Source organism: Hydractinia symbiolongicarpus, chromosome 7 (genome assembly GCF_029227915.1).
Source record: "Hydractinia symbiolongicarpus strain clone_291-10 chromosome 7, HSymV2.1, whole genome shotgun sequence".
Taxonomy (NCBI): Eukaryota; Metazoa; Cnidaria; class Hydrozoa; order Anthoathecata; family Hydractiniidae; genus Hydractinia; species Hydractinia symbiolongicarpus.
In genome coordinates, this window is record NC_079881.1 from 327,016 (window position 1) to 347,728 (window position 20,713).

Genomic DNA, 20,713 nt, shown 5'->3' on the forward strand with positions numbered 1-20,713 from the left:
GGCGAGCTTCCAAAATTTTGTAACAAAGTTGCTGATAAAGGCACAACTTCTAATGTCGATAACAGAAATTTTACTCTCGCGTGGCCTTATGTAAATCTATTTAACTAGCATCTAAGGTCTTCAGATGCTGTGGAAAAAATCAAAAAACAATTTTGTTGTCGTTTCCAAGCGCAACAAACGTAAATAAGACGAGACGGTAAATGTCGAGTCAAAAAGTGACCTAGCTAACAGGTCGGCTATAACGTTATATAGAGTTTTTCACCTAATCAAACTTATATGTTACGAAAGCCCAAGGATTATACTTTCTATTTTTTAAAGTTCCATACTGCTTTCAGTTTTTTTCTGAAAAATATTTGTCATCAAAGTTGAACAAAATTCAAATTTTTAAAATGGTGGCACAGACAGGAAAAAAAGCTTATGGTCATGAAATGTGAAACTTTATGTTTGCAAAAAGCTTTTGACTAAGTTAAAAAATATAATTGGAAAGGCAACGATTAAACTGGTTACATAATATTATTTTTTAGAATAATTATAGCTATAGAATGGCAGAACATACAGATCTAACCAAACTTTGTCGCATATGTGGAAATATTTTGAATGGAAGAGTTTCCTATCTTGTAAAGGAAAACCTTTCTGGCCTTCAGTCAGCATTTCAGGAGGACTTTGAGCAAGATGTAAACAAAATACATCCACCAAAATTTTGTAATAAATGTTACTGCACAATGCAAAATTGTAATTTGCGGGGCACAAAAACATCAAAATGCCCAGTAAGATGGAAAGAAGGCAGTGCATCAAATTTCTCGAAAATTAAATCTAAAGGGGGACGGCCTATAAAATCTAAAAAAGGTGGAAGGCCGAAAAAAACCATTGAGCCAGAATTGATGACACCCAACGACATTTTAAAGCTAAGTCCGTCTAAGCCTGTACCGACAATTATTGAAAAATGCATGACACATTTGGTTGGTATCAAAATTAAACAGTCAAAACTACCGAATCAAACAATTCAATTTGCTACAAAAGGACCACAGGTATATAAATAAACATTTAGAATATACATATTTTTCTGCATTTACCTGAAAATTATTCATATTTCTACTATATATATATATATTATATATCTAACAAAGACTAAAAATAAAAAACATTTCTTTATTTTAGCCAATAACGGTTACACCGATCAGCATGCCAAGAAAGTTATCAAATGAAAGTAGTAAAAGAAGCTTATCTGATCGGAGCAAAACAGCTAAAAATATAATCAACATGATTTCAGGAAATTCAAATGATGCATTTGTGAAACAAACAGCTGCGATCATGAAAAAATGTGACAAGGAGCAGCGAAAACAAATAATCGCAGAAATCCATCATGTCTCCATTCCAGCTGAGACTGCTGCCGCCATGAAAGCCACCTTGAATTTGCCATGGAACCTTATGCGAAATATTTCCCGATGGCTTGCCACTTTTGACATCAAACTTGCATCTGAAAAAACAACAAGACTGACCAACTTTGCATCCCAAAATTTATTCGTGGATCTTTTCCAAAACGTAGCTTGGACAGTTTGAACACAAACCTGCAGCGATTTCGTGACAATGGATCGTTAGTGAAAAACGCCAAACACTATCAAAATGTGATACATGATTGCTTCTTTAACATCCCCCTAGAACAAGTAAGTATAATGTACTTCGTGCAATGTTATGAAAATTCAGCAAACCTATTTTTTATTACTTTTTATATAGGTGGCTATACCAGGGCTCCACCTAACACTTGGGATATATTTAAAAATGTTCAACAACTTGGAAAGCTACTGTCAAGAAGTTGATTTAAGAATTGCCACAATTCATGCTCAAACTACTGATGGTGAAATTAATATTAAATTTGCAGAGTTTATGGCAAATATGAGAATTTTAATGTATGTACACCTTACTAGATTTTTATTATTATTAATACTACTTCCAATCATATCTTGGGCTGCATTTCTTTATAACATATCTATATATATATGTATATATATATGTATATATTTAGCAATTTACAAAATGAGTCAAAAGAATTGGAGGACGAGTATGATAACCAGCAGGAACATATGAACTGGATGGTTATATCTAAACAAATTACCAAGGATGAGTTTGAAAAAAACTACAAACCAGAGTTGGATAACTTAGAATTTGAACTGAAGGAGAAACATAGAAGCATAAAAGCATTCAAAGAAAAGTACCAATTGGAAATTGGATCTGGTCCTTGCGTATCATCCCTAGACGATACACTGCAGGAGCTTGGTGTTGAGAGGCAGGCGTACCACGGAAAAAGCTTTATTGGCAACCATTGTCATAAAATGCTCAAGGTTAGATTTATTTTTGCAATTTATAAAAATTTTCGTTTACTTTATCTTGTTTCAATACAATGCTATACAATTTGTATTGAAACAAGATAAAGTAAACGAAAAATATGAAATTGTATTATGCATAAGTATAATTTCACAAATTGGTTTACAACAAACAGTAGACAATATTATAGGATGGCAACATAAAGTATTTATGTGATCGTATTCCTGAAATTGTACAGAATCAATGTGATGATCAAGTTTTATATCTGGAGTGTCAAGAAACATGCAAGAAGTTTGAACAACTGTTCAAGCTGTATGGTTCGTGTCACTCAATATTCAATTCTTCATGTATTATGACCCAAGAAATGTTATCAAATTTAGGTAAAATATGCAAGTTTGATTTTTATGAAATGCTTAAAAGTAGAAAAGTCAATTTATAAAATTTGTTTAACCAACTTTTAGAGACATCTATCAATCAGTTCATGTGTTATTTAAGAGTTAATTGGCCTTCAATATACATCAGTCCAAAGCTGCACATACTAGAAGACCATGTATTGGATTTTGTAAACAAGTGGAGAACGGGCTTAGGTTTTTATGGTGAACAAGGTGGAGAATCTATTTACCACGATTTGCATCGTATGAGAATAAATTATTCAAACATCAAAAACCCAGTTGACAGGCTCAAATACATTATGAAACAGCACCTTTTGACAACAAATCCAGAAGCTCAAGACTTGAAGCCAGCAGCTAAAAAGCGTAAATTTACAAAAGGCGAGGAAGAGTAGTGACAGAATTTTCTACTAGCTGTTAAGTGGATGTGACTGTATTTTGTCGCCTACCTAGCATGTATATATATAAATATTTTATGTTAACCAACCTTGTGTTAACCAGTTTCTAGCAAATTTATAACACAGTAATGCCACATTGGCTTAGTTAAACGATATTGAAGCTTTCATACGTATTTGATAGTTATCGTGAAACTGTGAAAAATATGCCTACTTCAAAAGTCATTTTCTGATTAAAAAAAACTGAAAGCACTTCAAAGTTGTATTTTTCTCTTAGGGCCATGTGTCCTTGATGTAAAATAACTTTTCTACAGCCCTAGAAAACTCTGAATAACAAGTTAATTACCTTGACGTTAGCAACGTAACGCAAATAAGCAAAAATCTTGATTTTTTCTTTCATCTACTTGAGTAGTCTTGTTCCTCGTACCTAGCTCCACTACAACAAAAATGTTTCGCTGAGCCTCTTCGTTGACTTATCACATGTTCGTTTACGGCTAAATTAGATCTATTGGAATATTAGATGGGAGGATAACAATAGATTTAAACTTGCTCTTGGTTTGTTTTGACTACGTAGTTTGATGCCGGCCGCCATTATTCCTCCACGGATGTCGTTAAAAACCCGCGCATGCGCTAACTCTTAGATTCCGCTTCGAACCACCCGTGTCGTTTGCCGGCGATTAAACCACTTTCACTAAGCGTCTCATCAAAAATGAAAACATTTCTGAAAACTACAAGTCTCATGCGTTTTAGTGGTGAAAAAATAATTTAAAAAATCATTCGGGAAATGAGTTTACTCCCTGGGTACTTTCTTTGTATACTTTTGACTATACGGGCCGAGTCGGGGATTTACGGGAAGTCGCGGGTTTTCGTTTGCCGGCGATTAAACTTCTTTTATTCAGCGTCTCATCAAAAATGAAAACATTTTTGTAAACTACAAGTCTCATGCGTTTTAGTGGTCAAAAAATAATTTAAAAAATCGTTCGGGAAATCAGCTTACTCCCTGGGTACTTTCTTTGTATACTTTTGACTATACGGGCCGAGTCCGGGGTTTACGGGAAATGGCGGGTTTTCGTTTGCCGGCGATTAAACTTCTTTTATTCTGCGTCTCATCAAAAATGAAAACATTTTTGAAAACTGCAAGTCTCATGCGTTTTAGTGGTGAAAAGATAATTTAAAAAATCGTTTTGGAAATGAGTTTACTCACAGGGTACCTTCTTTGTATACATTCGACTATACGGGCCAAGCCCGGGATGTACGGGAAAGCGCGAGTTTTCGTTTCCCGGCGATTAAACAACTTTCATTAAGCGTCTCATCAAAAATGAAAACATTTCTGAAATTTACAAGTCTCATGCGTTTTAGTGGTCAAAAAATAATTTAAAAAATCGTTTTGGAAATGAGTTTACTCACAGGGTACCTTCTTTGTATACATTCGACTATACGGACCAAGCCCGGGATGTACGGGAAAGCGCGAGTTTTCGTTTGCCGGCGATTAAACTTCTTTTATTCAGCGTCTCATCAAAAATGAAAACATTTTTAAAAACTACAAGTCTCATGGGCTTTAGTGGTTAAATTTCTTTGTATACATTCGACTATACGGGCCAAGCCCGGGATTTACGGGAAATCGCGGGTTTTCGTTTGCCGGCGATTAAACCACTTTCATTAAGCGTCTCATCAAAAATGAAAACATTTCTGAAAACTACAAGTCTCATGCGTTTTAGTGGTGAAAAAATAATTTAAAAAATCGTTCAGGAAATGAGTTTACTCCCTGGGTACTTTCTTTGTATACATTCGACTGTACGGGCCAAGCCCGGGATGTGCGGGAAATCGCGGGTTTCGTTTGCCGGCGATTAAACCACTTTCATTCAGCGTCTCATCAAAAATGAAAACATTTCTGAAAACTACAAGTCTCATGCGTTTTAGTGGTGAAATAATAATTTAAAAAATCGTTCGGAAAATGAGTTTACTCCCAGGGTACTTTCTTTGTATACTTTTGACTATACAGGCCGAGTCCGGTATTTACGGGAAATCGCAGGTTTTCGTTTGCCGGCGATTAAACTTCTTTTATTCAGCGTCTCATCAAAAATGAAAACATTTTAGAAAACTACAAGTCTCATGGGCTTTAGTGGTGAAATAATAATTTAAAAAATCGTTCGGGAAATGAGTTTACTCCCTGGGTACTTTCTTTGTATACTTTTGACTATACCGGCCGAGTCCGGGGTTTACGGGAAATGGCGGGTTTTCGTTTGCCGGCGATTAAACCACTTTCACTAAGCGTCTCATCAAAAATGAAAACATTTCTGAAAACTACAAGTCTCATGCGTTTTAGTGGTGAAAAAATAATTTAAAGAATCGTTTGGGAAATGAGTTTACTCCCTGGGTACTTTATTTGTATGCTTTTGACTATACGGGCCGAGTCGGAGATTTACGGGAAGTCGCGGGTTTTCGTTTGCCAGCGATTAAACTTCTTTTATTCAGCGTCTCATCAAAAATGAAAACATTTTTAAAAACTACAAGTCTCATGGGCTTTAGTGGTTAAATTTCTTTGTATACATTCGACTATGCGGGCCAAGCCCGGGATTTTCCTTTAAATCGCGGGTTTTCGTTTGCCGGCGATTAAACCACTTTCATTAAGCGTCTCATCAAAAATGAAAACATTTTTAAAAACTACAAGTCTCGTGGGCTTTAGTGGTTAAATAATAATTTAAAAAATCGTTCGGGAAATGAGTTTACTCCCTGGGTACTTTCTTTGTATACATTCGACTGTACGGGCCAAGCCCGGGATGTGCGGGAAATCGCGGGTTTCGTTTGCCGGCGATTAAACCACTTTCATTCAGCGTCTCATCAAAAATGAAAACATTTCTGAAAACTATAAGTCTCATGCGTTTTAGTGATGAAAAAATAATTTAAAAAATCGTTTTGGAAATGAGTTTATTCACAGGGTACTTTCTTTGTATACATTCGACTATACGGGCCAAGCCCGGGATTTAGGGGAAATCGCGAAATTTTGTTTGCCGGCGATTAAACCACTTTCACTAAGCGTCTCATCAAAAATGAAAACATTTCTGAAAACTACAAGTCTCATGCGTTTTAGTGGTGAAAAAATAATTTAAAGAATCGTTCGGGAAATGAGTTTACTTCCTGGGTACTTTCTTTGTATGCTTTTGACTATACGGGCCGAGTCGGAGATTTACGGGAAGTCGCGGGTTTTCGTTTGCCGGCGATTAAACTTCTTTTATTCAGCGTCTCATCAAAAATGAAAACATTTTTAAAAACTACAAGTCTCATGGGCTTTAGTGGTTAAATTTCTTTGTATACATTCGACTATACGGGCCAAGCCCGGGATTTACGGGAAATCGCGGGTTTTCGTTTGCCGGCGATTAAACCACTTTCATTAAGCGTCTCATCAAAAATGAAAACATTTCTGAAAACTACAAGTCTCATGCGTTTTAGTGGTGAAAAAATAATTTAAAAAATCGTTCAGGAAATGAGTTTACTCCCTGGGTACTTTCTTTGTATACATTCGACTGTACGGGCCAAGCCCGGGATGTGCGGGAAATCGCGGGTTTCGTTTGCCGGCGATTAAACCACTTTCATTCAGCGTCTCATCAAAAATGAAAACATTTCTGAAAACTACAAGTCTCATGCGTTTTAGTGGTGAAAAAATAATTTAAAGAATCGTTCGGGAAATGAGTTTACTTCCTGGGTACTTTCTTTGTATGCTTTTGACTATACGGGCCGAGTCGGAGATTTACGGGAAGTCGCGGGTTTTCGTTTGCCGGCGATTAAACTTCTTTTATTCAGCGTCTCATCAAAAATGAAAACATTTTTAAAAACTACAAGTCTCATGGGCTTTAGTGGTTAAATTTCTTTGTATACATTCGACTATACGGGCCAAGCCCGGGATTTACGGGAAATCGCGGGTTTTCGTTTGCCGGCGATTAAACCACTTTCATTAAGCGTCTCATCAAAAATGAAAACATTTCTGAAAACTACAAGTCTCATGCGTTTTAGTGGTGAAAAAATAATTTAAAAAATCGTTCAGGAAATGAGTTTACTCCCTGGGTACTTTCTTTGTATACATTCGACTGTACGGGCCAAGCCCGGGATGTGCGGGAAATCGCGGGTTTCGTTTGCCGGCGATTAAACCACTTTCATTCAGCGTCTCATCAAAAATGAAAACATTTCTGAAAACTACAAGTCTCATGCGTTTTAGTGATGAAAAAATAATTTAAAAAATCGTTCGGGAAATGAGTTTACTCCCTGGGTACTTTCTTTGTATACTTTTGACTATACGGGCCGAGTCCGGGGTTTACAGGAAATGGCGGGTTTTCGTTTGCCGGCGATTAAACTTCTTTTATTCAGCGTCTCATCAAAAATGAAAACAATTTTGAAAACTACAAGTCTCATCCGATTTAATGGTGAAAAGATAATTTAAAAAATCGTTTTGGAAATGAGTTTACTCACAGGGTACTTTCTTTGTATACATTCGACTATACGGGCCAAGCCCGGGATTTACGGGAAATCGCGGGTTTTCGTTTGCCGGCGATTAAACTTCATTTATTCAGCGTCTCATCAAAAATGACAACATTTTTGAAAACTACAAGTCTCATGGGCTTTAGTGGTGAAATAATAATTTGAAAAATCGTTCAGGAAATGAGTTTACTCCCTGGGTACTTTCTTTGTATACTTTTGACTATACGGGCCGAGTCCGGGGTTTACAGGAAATGGCGGGTTTTCGTTTGCCGGCGATTAAACTTCTTTTATTCAGCGTCTCATCAAAAATGAAAACATTTTTGAAAACTACAAGTCTCATGCGTTTTAGTGGTGAAAAAATAATTTAAAAAATCGTTCGGGCAATGGGTTTACTCCCTGGGTACTTTCTTTGTTTACTTTTGACTATACGGGCCGAGTTGGAGATTTACGGGAAGTCGCGGGTTTTCGTTTGCCGGCGATTAAACTTCTTTTACTCAGCGTCTCATCAAAAATGAAAACATTTTTGAAAACTACAAGTCTCATGCGTTTTAGTGATGAAAAAATAATTTAAAAAATCGTTCGGGAAATGAGTTTACTCCCTGGGTACTTTCTTTGTATACTTTTGACTATACGGGCCGAGTCCGGGATTAAAGGGAAGTCGCCGGTTTTCGTTTGCCGGCGATTAAACTTCTTTTATTCAGCGTCTCATCAAAAATGAAAACATTTTTGAAAAGTACAAGTCTCATGCGTTTTAGTGGGGAAATAATAATTTAAAAAATCGTTCGGGAAATGAGTTTACTCCCAGGGTACTTTCTTTGTATACTTTTGACTATACGGGCCGAGTCCGGGGTTTACAGGAAATGGCGGGTTTTCGTTTGCCGGCGATTAAACTTCTTTTATTCAGCGTCTCATCAAAAATGAAAACAATTTTGAAAACTACAAGTCTCATCCGTTTTAGTGGTGAAAAGATAATTTAAAAAATCGTTTTGGAAATGAGTTTACTCACAGGGTACTTTCTTTGTATACATTCGACTATACGGGCCAAGCCCGGGATTTACGGGAAATCGCGGGTTTTCGTTTGCCGGCGATTAAACCACTTTCATTAGGCGTCTCATCAAAAATGAAAACATTTCTGAAAACTACAAGTCTCATGCGTTTTAGTGGTGAAAAAATAATTTAAAAAATCGTTCAGGAAATGAGTTTAATCCCTGGGTACCTTCTTCGTATACTTTTGACTATACGGGCCGAATCCGGGATTTACGGGAAATCGCGGGTTTTCGTTTGCCGGCGATTAAACTTCATTTATTCAGCGTCTCATCAAAAATGACAACATTTTTGAAAACTACAAGTCTCATGCGTTTTAGTGGTGAAAAAATAATTTAAAGAATCGTTCGGGAAATGAGTTTACTTCCTGGGTACTTTCTTTGTATGCTTTTGACTATACGGGCCGAGTCGGAGATTTACGGGAAGTCGCGGGTTTTCGTTTGCCGGCGATTAAACTTCTTTTATTCAGCGTCTCATCAAAAATGAAAACATTTTTAAAAACTACAAGTCTCATGGGCTTTAGTGGTTAAATTTCTTTGTATACATTCGACTATACGGGCCAAGCCCGGGATTTACGGGAAATCGCGGGTTTTCGTTTGCCGGCGATTAAACCACTTTCATTAAGCGTCTCATCAAAAATGAAAACATTTCTGAAAACTACAAGTCTCATGCGTTTTAGTGGTGAAAAAATAATTTAAAAAATCGTTCAGGAAATGAGTTTACTCCCTGGGTACTTTCTTTGTATACATTCGACTGTACGGGCCAAGCCCGGGATGTGCGGGAAATCGCGGGTTTCGTTTGCCGGCGATTAAACCACTTTCATTCAGCGTCTCATCAAAAATGAAAACATTTCTGAAAACTACAAGTCTCATGCGTTTTAGTGATGAAAAAATAATTTAAAAAATCGTTCGGGAAATGAGTTTACTCCCTGGGTACTTTCTTTGTATACTTTTGACTATACGGGCCGAGTCCGGGGTTTACAGGAAATGGCGGGTTTTCGTTTGCCGGCGATTAAACTTCTTTTATTCAGCGTCTCATCAAAAATGAAAACAATTTTGAAAACTACAAGTCTCATTCGATTTAGTGGTGAAAAGATAATTTAAAAAATCGTTTTGGAAATGAGTTTACTCACAGGGTACTTTCTTTGTATACATTCGACTATACGGGCCAAGCCCGGGATTTACGGGAAATCGCGGGTTTTCGTTTGCCGGCGATTAAACTTCATTTATTCAGCGTCTCATCAAAAATGACAACATTTTTGAAAACTACAAGTCTCATGGGCTTTAGTGGTGAAATAATAATTTGAAAAATCGTTCGGGAAATGAGTTTACTCCCTGGGTACTTTCTTTGTAAACTTTTGACTATACGGGCCGAGTCCGGGGTTTACAGGAAATGGCGGGTTTTCGTTTGCCGGCGATTAAACTTCTTTTATTCAGCGTCTCATCAAAAATGAAAACATTTTTGAAAACTACAAGTCTCATGCGTTTTAGTGGTGAAAAAATAATTTAAAAAATCGTTCGGGCAATGGGTTTACTCCCTGGGTACTTTCTTTGTTTACTTTTGACTATACGGACCGAGTTGGAGATTTACGGGAAGTCGCGGGTTTTCGTTTGCCGGCGATTAAACTTCTTTTACTCAGCGTCTCATCAAAAATGAAAACATTTTTGAAAACTACAAGTCTCATGCGTTTTAGTGATGAAAAAATAATTTAAAAAATCGTTCGGGAAATGAGTTTACTCCCTGGGTACTTTCTTTGTATACTTTTGACTATACGGGCCGAGTCCGGGATTAAAGGGAAGTCGCCGGTTTTCGTTTGCCGGCGATTAAACTTCTTTTATTCAGCGTCTCATCAAAAATGAAAACATTTTTGAAAAGTACAAGTCTCATGCGTTTTAGTGGGGAAATAATAATTTAAAAAATCGTTCGGGAAATGAGTTTACTCCCAGGGTACTTTCTTTGTATACTTTTGACTATACGGGCCGAGTCCGGGGTTTACAGGAAATGGCGGGTTTTCGTTTGCCGGCGATTAAACTTCTTTTATTCAGCGTCTCATCAAAAATGAAAACAATTTTGAAAACTACAAGTCTCATCCGTTTTAGTGGTGAAAAGATAATTTAAAAAATCGTTTTGGAAATGAGTTTACTCACAGGGTACTTTCTTTGTATACATTCGACTATACGGGCCAAGCCCGGGATTTACGGGAAATCGCGGGTTTTCGTTTGCCGGCGATTAAACCACTTTCATTAGGCGTCTCATCAAAAATGAAAACATTTTTGAAAACTACAAGTCTCATGGGCTTTAGTGGTGAAATAATTAATTTAAAAAATCGTTCAGGAAATGAGTTTACTCCCTGGGTACTTTCTTTGTATACTTTTGACTATACGGGCCGAGTCCGGGGTTTACAGGAAATGGCGGGTTTTCCTTTGCCGGCGATTAAACTTCTTTTATTCAGCGTCTCATCAAAAATGAAAACATTTTTGAAAACTAAAAGTCTCATGCGTTTTAGTGGTGAAAAAATAATTTAAAAAATCGTTCGGGCAATGGGTTTACTCCCTGGGTACTTTCTTTGTTTACTTTTGACTATACGGGCCGAGTTGGAGATTTACGGGAAGTCGCGGGTTTTCGTTTGCCGGCGATTAAACTTCTTTTACTCAGCGTCTCATCAAAAACGAAAACATTTTTGAAAACTACAAGTCTCATGGGCTTTAGTGGTGAAATAATAATTTAAAAAATCGTTTGGGAAATGAGTTTACTCCCTGGGTACTTTCTTTGTATACTTTTGACTATACGGGCCAAGCCCGGGATTTACGGGAAATCGCCGAATTTCGTTTGCCGGCGATTAAACCACTTTCACTAAGCGTCTCATCAAAAATGAAAACATTTCTGAAAACTACAAGGCTCATGCGTTTTAGTGGTGAAAAAATAATTTAAAAAATCGTTCGGGCAATGGGTTTACTCCCTGGGTACTTTCTTTGTTTACTTTTGACTATACGGGCCGAGTTGGAGATTTACGGGAAGTCGCGGGTTTTCGTTTGCCGGCGATTAAACTTCTTTTACTCAGCGTCTCATCAAAAATGAAAACATTTTTGAAAACTACAAGTCTCATTGGCTTTAGTGGTGAAATAATAATTTAAAAAATCGTTTGGGAAATGAGTTTACTCCCTGGGTACTTTCTTTGTATACTTTTGACTATACGGGCCAAGCCCGGGATTTACGGGAAATCGCGGAATTTCGTTTGCCGGCGATTAAACCACTTTCACTAAGCGCCTCATCAAAAATGAAAACATTTCTGAAAACTACAAGGCTCATGCGTTTTAGTGGTGAAAAAATAATTTAAAAAATCGTTCGGGCAATGGGTTTACTCCCTGGGTACTTTCTTTTTTTACTTTTGACTATACGGGCCGAGTTGGAGATTTACGGGTAGTCGGGGGTTTTCGTTTGCCGGCGATTAAACTTCTTTTATTCAGCGTCTCATCAAAAATGAAAACATTTTTGAAAACTACAAGTCTCATGCGCTTTAGTGGTGAAAAGATAATTTAAAAAATCTTTTTGGAAATGAGTTTACTCCCTGGGTACTTTCTTTGTATACATTCGACTATACGGGCCAAGCCCGGGATTTACGGGAAATCGCAGAATTTCGTTTGCCGGCGATTAAACGACTTTCACTAAGCGTCTCATCAAAAATGAAAACATTTCTGAAAACTACAAGTTTCATGCGTTTTAGTGGTGAAAAAATAATTTAAAAAATCGTTCGGGCAATGGGTTTAATCCCTGGGTACCTTCTTTGTATACATTCGACTATACGGGCCAAGCCCGGGATTTACGGGAAATCGCGGAATTTCGTTTGTCGGCGATTAAACCACTTTCACTTAGTATCTCATCAAAAATGAAAACATTTCTGAAAACTACAAGTCTCATGCGTTTTAGTGGTGAAAAGATAATTTAAAAAATCTTTTTGGAAATGAGTTTACTCCCTGGGTACTTTCTTTGTATACATTCGACTATACGGGCCAAGCCCGGGATTTACGGGAAATCGCAGAATTTCGTTTGCCGGCGATTAAACGACTTTCACTAAGCGTCTCATCAAAAATGAAAACATTTCTGAAAACTACAAGTTTCATGCGTTTTAGTGGTGAAAAAATAATTTAAAAAATCGTTCGGGCAATGGGTTTAATCCCTGGGTACCTTCTTTGTATACATTCGACTATACGGGCCAAGCCCGGGATTTACGGGAAATCGCGGAATTTCGTTTGTCGGCGATTAAACCACTTTCACTTAGTATCTCATCAAAAATGAAAACATTTCTGAAAACTACAAGTCTCATGCGTTTTAGTGGTGAAAAAATAATTTTAAAAATCGTTCGGGAAATGAGTTTAATCCCTGGGTACTTTCTTTGTATACTTTTGACTATACGGGCCGAATCCGGGATTTACGGGAAATCGCGGGTTTTCGTTTGCCGGCGATTAAACTTCATTTATTCAGCGTCTCATCAAAAATGAAAACATTTTTGAAAACTACAAGTCTCATGGGCTTTAGTGGTGAAATAATAATTTAAAAAATCGTTTTGGAAATGAGTTTACTCACAGGGTACTTTCTTTGTATACATTTGACTATACGGGCCAAGCCCGGGATTTACGGGAAATCGCGGAACTTCGTTTGCCGGCGATTAAACCACTTTCACTAAGCGTCTCATCAAAAATGAAAACATTTCTGAAAACTACAAGTCTCATGCGTTTTAGTGGTGAAAAAATAATTTAAAAAATCCTTCGGGCAATGGGTTTACTCCCTGGGTACATTCTTTGTTTACTTTTGACTATACGGGCCGAGTTGGAGATTTACGGGAAGTTGCGGGTTTTCGTTTGCCGGCGATTAAACTTCTTTTACTCAGCGTCTCATCAAAAATGAAAACATTTTTGAAAACTACAAGTCTCATGGGCTTTAGTGGTGAAATAATAATTTAAAAAATCGTTCGGGAAATGAGTTTACTCCCAGGGTACTTTCTTTGTATACTTTTGAATATGCGGGCCGAGTCCGGGATTTACGGGAAATCGCAGGTTTTCGTTTGCCGGCGATTAAACTTCTTTTATTCAGCGTCTCATCAAAAATGAAAACATTTTAGAAAACTACAAGTCTCATGGGCTTTAGTGGTGAAATAATAATTTAAAAAATCGTTCGGGAAATGAGTTTACTCCCTGGGTACTTTCTTTGTATACTTTTGACTATACTGGCCGAGTCCGGGGTTTACGGGAAATGGCGGGTTTTCGTTTGCCGGCGATTAAACTCCTTTTATTCAGCGTCTCATCAAAAATGAAAACATTTTTGAAAACCACAAGTCTCATGCGTTTTAGTGGTGAAAAGATAATTTAAAAAATCGTTTTGGAAATGAGTTTACTCACAGGGTACTTTCTTTGTATACATTCGACTATACGGGCCAAGCCCGGGATTTACGGGAAATCGCGAAATTTCGTTTGCCGGCGATTAAACCACTTTCACTAAGCGTCTCATCAAAAATGAAAACATTTTTAAAAACTACAAGTCTCATGGGCTTTAGTGATGAAAAAATAATTTAAAAAATCGTTTTGGAAATCAGTTTACTCACAGGGTACTTTCTTTGTATACATTCGACTATACGGGCCAAGCCCGGGATTTAGGGGAAATCGCGAAATTTCGTTTGCCGGCGATTAAACCACTTTCACTAAGCGTCTCATCAAAAATGAAAACATTTCTGAAAACTACAAGTCTCATGTGTTTTAGTGGTGAAAAAATAATTTAAAGAATCGTTCGGGAAATGAGTTTACTCCCTGGGTACTTTCTTTGTATGCTTTTGACTATACGGGCCGAGTCGGAGATTTACGGGAAGTCGCGGGTTTACGTTTGCCGGCGATTAAACTTCTTTTATTCAGCGTCTCATCAAAAATGAAAACATTTTTAAAAACTACAAGTCTCATGGGCTTTAGTGGTTAAATTTCTTTGTATACATTCGACTATACGGGCCAAGCCCGGGATTTACGGGAAATCGCGGGTTTTCGTTTGCCGGCGATTAAACCACTTTTATTAAGCGTCTCATCAAAAATGAAAACATTTCTGAAAACTACAAGTCTCATGCGTTTTAATGGTGAAAAAATAATTTAAAAAATCGTTCAGGAAATGCGTTTACTCCCTCGGTACTTTCTTTGTATACATTCGACTGTACGGGCCAAGCCCGGGATGTGCGGGAAATCGCGGGTTTCGTTTGCCGGCGATTAAACCACTTTCATTCAGCGTCTCATCAAAAATGAAAACATTTCTGAAAACTACAAGTCTCATGCGTTTTAGTGATGAAAAAATCATTTAAAAAATCGTTCGGGAAATGAGTTTACTCCCTGGGTACTTTCTTTGTATACTTTTGACTATACGGGCCGAGTCCGGGATTAAAGGGAAGTCGCCGGTTTTCGTTTGCCGTCGATTAAACTTCTTTTATTCAGCGTCTCATCAAAAATGAAAACATTTTTGAAAACTACAAGTCTCATGGGCTTTAGTGGTGAAATAATAATTTAAAAAATCGTTCAGGAAATGAGTTTACTCCCTGGGTACTTTCTTTGTATACTTTTGACTATACGGGCCGAGTCCGGGGTTTACAGGAAATTGCGGGTTTTCGTTTGCCGGCGATTAAACTTCTTTTATTCAGCGTCTTATCAAAAATGAAAACATTTTTGAAAACTACAAGTCTCATGCGTTTTAGTGGTGAAAAAATAATTTAAAAAATCGTTCGGGCAATGGGTTTACTCCCTGGGTACTTTCTTTGTTTACTATTGTCTATACGGGCCGAGTTGGAGATTTACGGGAAGTCGCGGGTTTTCGTTTGCCGGCGATTAAACTTCTTTTATTCAGCGTCTCATCAAAAATGAAAACATTTTTGAAAACTACAAGTCTCATGCGCTTTAGTGGTGAAAAGATAATTTAAAAAATCTTTTTGGAAATGAGTTTACTCACAGGGTACTTTCTTTGTATACATTCGACTATACGGGCCAAGCCCGGGATTTACGGGAAATCGCGGATTTTCGTTTGCCGGCGATTAAACGACTTTCACTAAGCGTCTCATCAAAAATGAAAACATTTCTGAAAACTACAAGTCTCATGCGTTTTAGTGGTGAAAAAATAATTTAAAAAATCGTTCGGGCAATGGGTTTAATCCCTGGGTACCTTCTTCGTATACTTTTGACTATACGGACCGAATCCGGGATTTACGGGAAATCGCGGGTTTTCGTTTGCCGGCGATTAAACTTCATTTATTCAGCGTCTCATCAAAAATGAAAACATTTTTAAAAACTACAAGTCTCATGGGCTTTAGTGGTGAAATAATAATATAAAAAATCGTTCGGGAAATGAGTTTACTCCCTGGGTACTTTCTTTGTATACTTTTGACTGTACGGGCCGAGTCCGGGGTTTACGGGAAATGGCGGGTTTTCGTTTGCCGGCGATTAAACTCCTTTTATTCAGCGTCTCATCAAAAATGAAAACATTTTTGAAAACTACAAGTCTCATGCGCTTTAGTGGTGAAATGATAATTTAAAAAATCGTTTTGGAAATGAGTTTACTCACAGGGTACTTTCTTTGTATACATTCGACTATACGGGCCAAGCCCGGGATTTACGGGAAATCGCGGAATTTCGTTTGCCGGCGATTAAACCACTTTCACTAAGCGTCTCATCAAAAATGAAAACATTTCTGAAAACTACAAGTCACATGCGTTTTAGTGGTGAAAAAATAATTTAAAAAATCGTTCGGGCAATGGGTTTACTCCCTGGGTACTTTCTTTGTTTACTTTTGACTATACGGGCCGAGTTGGAGATTTACGGGAAGTCGCGGGTTTTCGTTTGCCGGCGATTAAACTTCTTTTACTCAGCGTCTCATCAAAAATGAAAACATTTTTGAAAACTACAAGTCTCATGGGCTTTAGTGGTGAAATAATAATTTAAAAAATCGTTCGGGAAATGAGTTTACTCCCTGGGTACTTTCTTTGTATACTTTTGACTATACGGGCCAAGCCCAGGATTTACGGGAAATCGCGGAATTTCGTTTGCCGGCGATTAATCCACTTTCACTAAGCGTCTCATCAAAAATGAAAACATTTCTGAAAACTACAAGTCTCATGCGTCTTAGTGGTGAAAAAATAATTTAAAAAATCGTTCGGGCAATGGGTTTACTCCCTGGGTACTTTCTTTGCATACTTTTGACTATACGGGCCGAGTTGGAGATTTACGGGAAGTCGCGGGTTTTCGTTTGCCGGCAATTAAACTTCTTTTATTCAGCGTCTCATCAAAAATGAAAACGTTTTTGAAAACTACAAGTCTCATGGGCTTTAGTGGTGAAATAATAATTTAAAAAATCGTTCGGGAAATGAGTTTACTCCCTGGGTACTTTCTTTGTATACTTTTGACTATACGGGCCGAGTCCGGGGTTTACATGAAATTGCGGGTTTTCGTTTGCCGGCGATTAAACTTCTTTTATTCAGCGTCTCATCAAAAATGAAAACATTTTTGAAAACTACAAGTCTCATGCGTTTTAGTGGTGAAAAAATAATTTAAAAAATCGTTCGGGCAATGGGTTTACTCCCTGGGTACTTTCTTTTTTTACTTTTGACTATACGGGCCGAGTTGGAGATTTACGGGAAGTCGCGGGTTTTCGTTTGCCGGCGATTAAACTTCTTTTACTCAGCGTCTCATCAAAAATGAAAACATTTTTGAAAAGTACAAGTCTCATGGGCTTTAGTGGTGAAATAATAATTTAAAAAATCGTTTGGGAAATGAGTTTACTCCCTGGGTACTTTCTTTGTATACTTTTGACTATACGGGCCAAGCCCGGGATTTACGGGAAATCGCGGAATTTCGTTTGCCAGCGATTAAACCACTTTCACTAAGCGTCTCATCAAAAATGAAAACATTTCTGAAAACTACAAGGCTCATGCGTTTTAGTGGTGAAAAAATAATTTAAAAAATCGTTCGGGCAATGGGTTTACTCCCTGGGTACTTTCTTTGTTTACTTTTGACTATACGGGCCGAGTTGGAGATTTACGGGAAGTCGCGGGTTTTCGTTTGCCGGCGATTAAACTTCTTTTATTCAGCGTCTCATCAAAAATGAAAACATTTTTGAAAACTACAAGTCTCATGCGTTTTAGTGGTGAAAAAATAATTTAAAAAATCGTTCGGGAAATGAGTTTAATCCCTGGGTACCTTCTTTGTTTACTTTTGACTATACGGGCCGAGTTGGAGATTTACGGGAAGTCGCGGGTTTTCGTTTGCCGGCGATTAAACTTCTTTTATTCAGCGTCTCATCAAAAATGAAAACATTTTTGAAAACTACAAGTCTCATGCGCTTTAGTGGTGAAAAGATAATTTAAAAAATCTTTTTGGAAATGAGTTTACTCACAGGGTACTTTCTTTGTATACATTCGACTATACGGGCCAAGCCCGGGATTTACGGGAAATCGCGGAATTTCGTTTCCCGGCGATTAAACGACTTTCACTAAGCGTCTCATCAAAAATGAAAACATTTCTGAAAACTACAAGTCTCATGCGTTTTAGTGGTGAAAAAATAATTTAAAAAATTGTTCGGGCAATGGGTTTAATCCCTGGGTACCTTCTTCGTATACTTTTGACTATACGGGCCGAATCCGGGATTTACGGGAAATCGCGGGTTTTCGTTTGCCGGCGATTAAACCACTTTCATTAAGCGTCTCATCAAAAATGAAAACATTTCTGAAAACTACAAGTCTCATGCGTTTTAGTGGAGAAAAGATAATTTAAAAAATCGTTTTGGAAATGAGTTTACTCCCTGGGTACTTTCATTGTATACTTTTGACTATACGGGCCGAGTCCGGGGTTTACAGGAAATTGCGGGTTTTCGTTTGCCGGCGATTAAACTTCTTTTATTCAGCGTCTCATCAAAAATGAAAACATTTTTGAAAACTACAAGTCTCATGCGTTTTATTGGTGAAAAAATAATTTAAAAAATCGTTCGGGCAATGGGTTTACTCCCTGGGTACTTTCTTTGTTTACTTTTGACTATACGGGCCGAGTTGGAGATTTACGGGAAGTCGCGGGTTTTCGTTTGCCGGCGATTAAACTTCTTTTACTCAGCGTCTCATCAAAAATGAAAACATTTTTGAAAACTACAAGTCTCATGGGCTTTAGTGGTGAAATAATAATTTAAAAAATCGTTTGGGAAATGAGTTTACTCCCTGGGTACTTTCTTTGTATACTTTTGACTATACGGGCCAAGCCCGGGATTTACAGGAAATCGCGGAATTTCGTTTGCCAGCGATTAAACCACTTTCACTAAGCGTCTCATCAAAAATGAAAACATTTCTGAAAACTACAAGGCTCATGCGTTTTAGTGGTGAAAAAATAATTTAAAAAATCGTTCGGGCAATGGGTTTACTCCCTGGGTACTTTCTTTGTTTACTTTTGACTATACGGGCCGAGTTGGAGATTTACGGGAAGTCGCGGGTTTTCGTTTGCCGGCGATTAAACTTCTTTTATTCAGCGTCTCATCAAAAATGAAAACATTTTTGAAAACTACAAGTCTCATGCGTTTTAGTGGTGAAAAAATAATTTAAAAAAATCGTTCGGGAAATGAGTTTAATCCCTGGGTACCTTCTTTGTTTACTTTTGACTATACGGGCCGAGTTGGAGATTTACGGGAAGTCGCGGGTTTTCGTTTGCCGGCGATTAAACTTCTTTTATTCAGCGTCTCATCAAAAATGAAAACATTTTTGAAAACTACAAGTCTCATGCGCTTTAGTGGTGAAAAGATAATTTAAAAAATCTTTTTGGAAATGAGTTTACTCACAGGGTACTTTCTTTGTATACATTCGACTATACGGGCCAAGCCCGGGATTTACGGGAAATCGCGGAATTTCGTTTCCCGGCGATTAAACGACTTTCACTAAGCGTCTCATCAAAAATGAAAACATTTCTGAAAACTACAAGTCTCATGCGTTTTTGTGGTGAAAAAATAATTTAAAAAATCGTTCGGGCAATGGGTTTAATCCCTGGGTACCTTCTTCGTATACTTTTGACTATACGGGCCGAATCCGGGATTTACGGGAAATCGCGGGTTTTCGTTTGCCGGCGATTAAACTTCATTTATTTAGCGTTTCATCAAAAATGAAAACATTTTTGAAAACTACAAGTCTCATGGGCTTTAGTGGTGAAATAATAATTTAAAAAATCGTTCGGGAAATGAGTTTACTCCCTGGGTACTTTCTTTGTATACTTTTGACTATACGGGCCGAGTCCGGGGTTTACGGGAAATGGCGGGTTTTCGTTTGCCGGCGATTAAACTCCTTTTATTCAGCGTCTCATCAAAAATGAAAACATTTTTGAAAGCTACAAGTCTCATGCGCTTTAGTGGTGAAAAGATAATTTAAAAAATCGTTGTGGAAATGAGTTTACTCACAGGGTACTTTCTTTGTATACATTCGACTATACGGGCCAAGCCCGGGATTTACGGGAAATCGCGGAATTTCGTTTGTCGGCGATTAAACCACTTTCACTTAGTGTCTCATCAAAAATGAAAACATTTCTGAAAACTACAAGTCTCATGCGTTTTAGTGGTGAAAAAATAATTTAAAAAATCGTTCGGGAAATGAGTTTAATCCCTGGGTACTTTCTTTGTATACTTTTGACTATACGTGCCGAAGCCGGGATTTACGGGAAATCGCGGGTTTTCGTTTGCCGGCGATTAAACTTCATTTATTCAGCGTCTCATCAAAAATGAAAACATTTTTGAAAACTACAAGTCTCATGGGCTTTTGTGGTGAAATAATAATTTAAAAAATCGTTAGGGAAATGAGTTTACTCCCTGGGTACTTTCTTTGTATACTTTTGACTGTACGGGCCGAGTCCGGAGTTTACGGGAAATGGCGGGTTTTCGTTTGCCGGCGATTAAACTCCTTTTATTCAGCGTCTCATCAAAAATGAAAACATTTTTGAAAACTACAAGTCTCATGCGCTTTAGTGGTAAAATGATAATTTAAAAAATCGTTTTGGAAATGAGTTTACTCACAGGTTACTTTCTTTGTATACATTCGACTATACGGGCCAAGCC

At 37.6% G+C, this 20,713-nt stretch overlaps 1 protein-coding gene across 1 annotated transcript; it reads left to right on the forward strand.

The window, feature by feature from the left end:
- Nucleotides 1–1,532: 1,532 nt before the first annotated feature.
- On the forward strand, nt 1,533–3,554 carry LOC130649027 (uncharacterized). Its single transcript, XM_057455219.1, has 5 exons — nt 1,533–1,664; nt 1,735–1,907; nt 2,024–2,339; nt 2,513–2,702; nt 2,784–3,554. Exons 2-5 carry the CDS (start codon nt 1,780–1,782, stop codon nt 3,104–3,106), a joined length of 957 nt encoding a protein of 318 aa, XP_057311202.1. The 5' UTR covers nt 1,533–1,664; nt 1,735–1,779; the 3' UTR covers nt 3,107–3,554.
- The last annotated feature ends 17,159 nt before the right edge of the window (nt 3,555–20,713 follow it).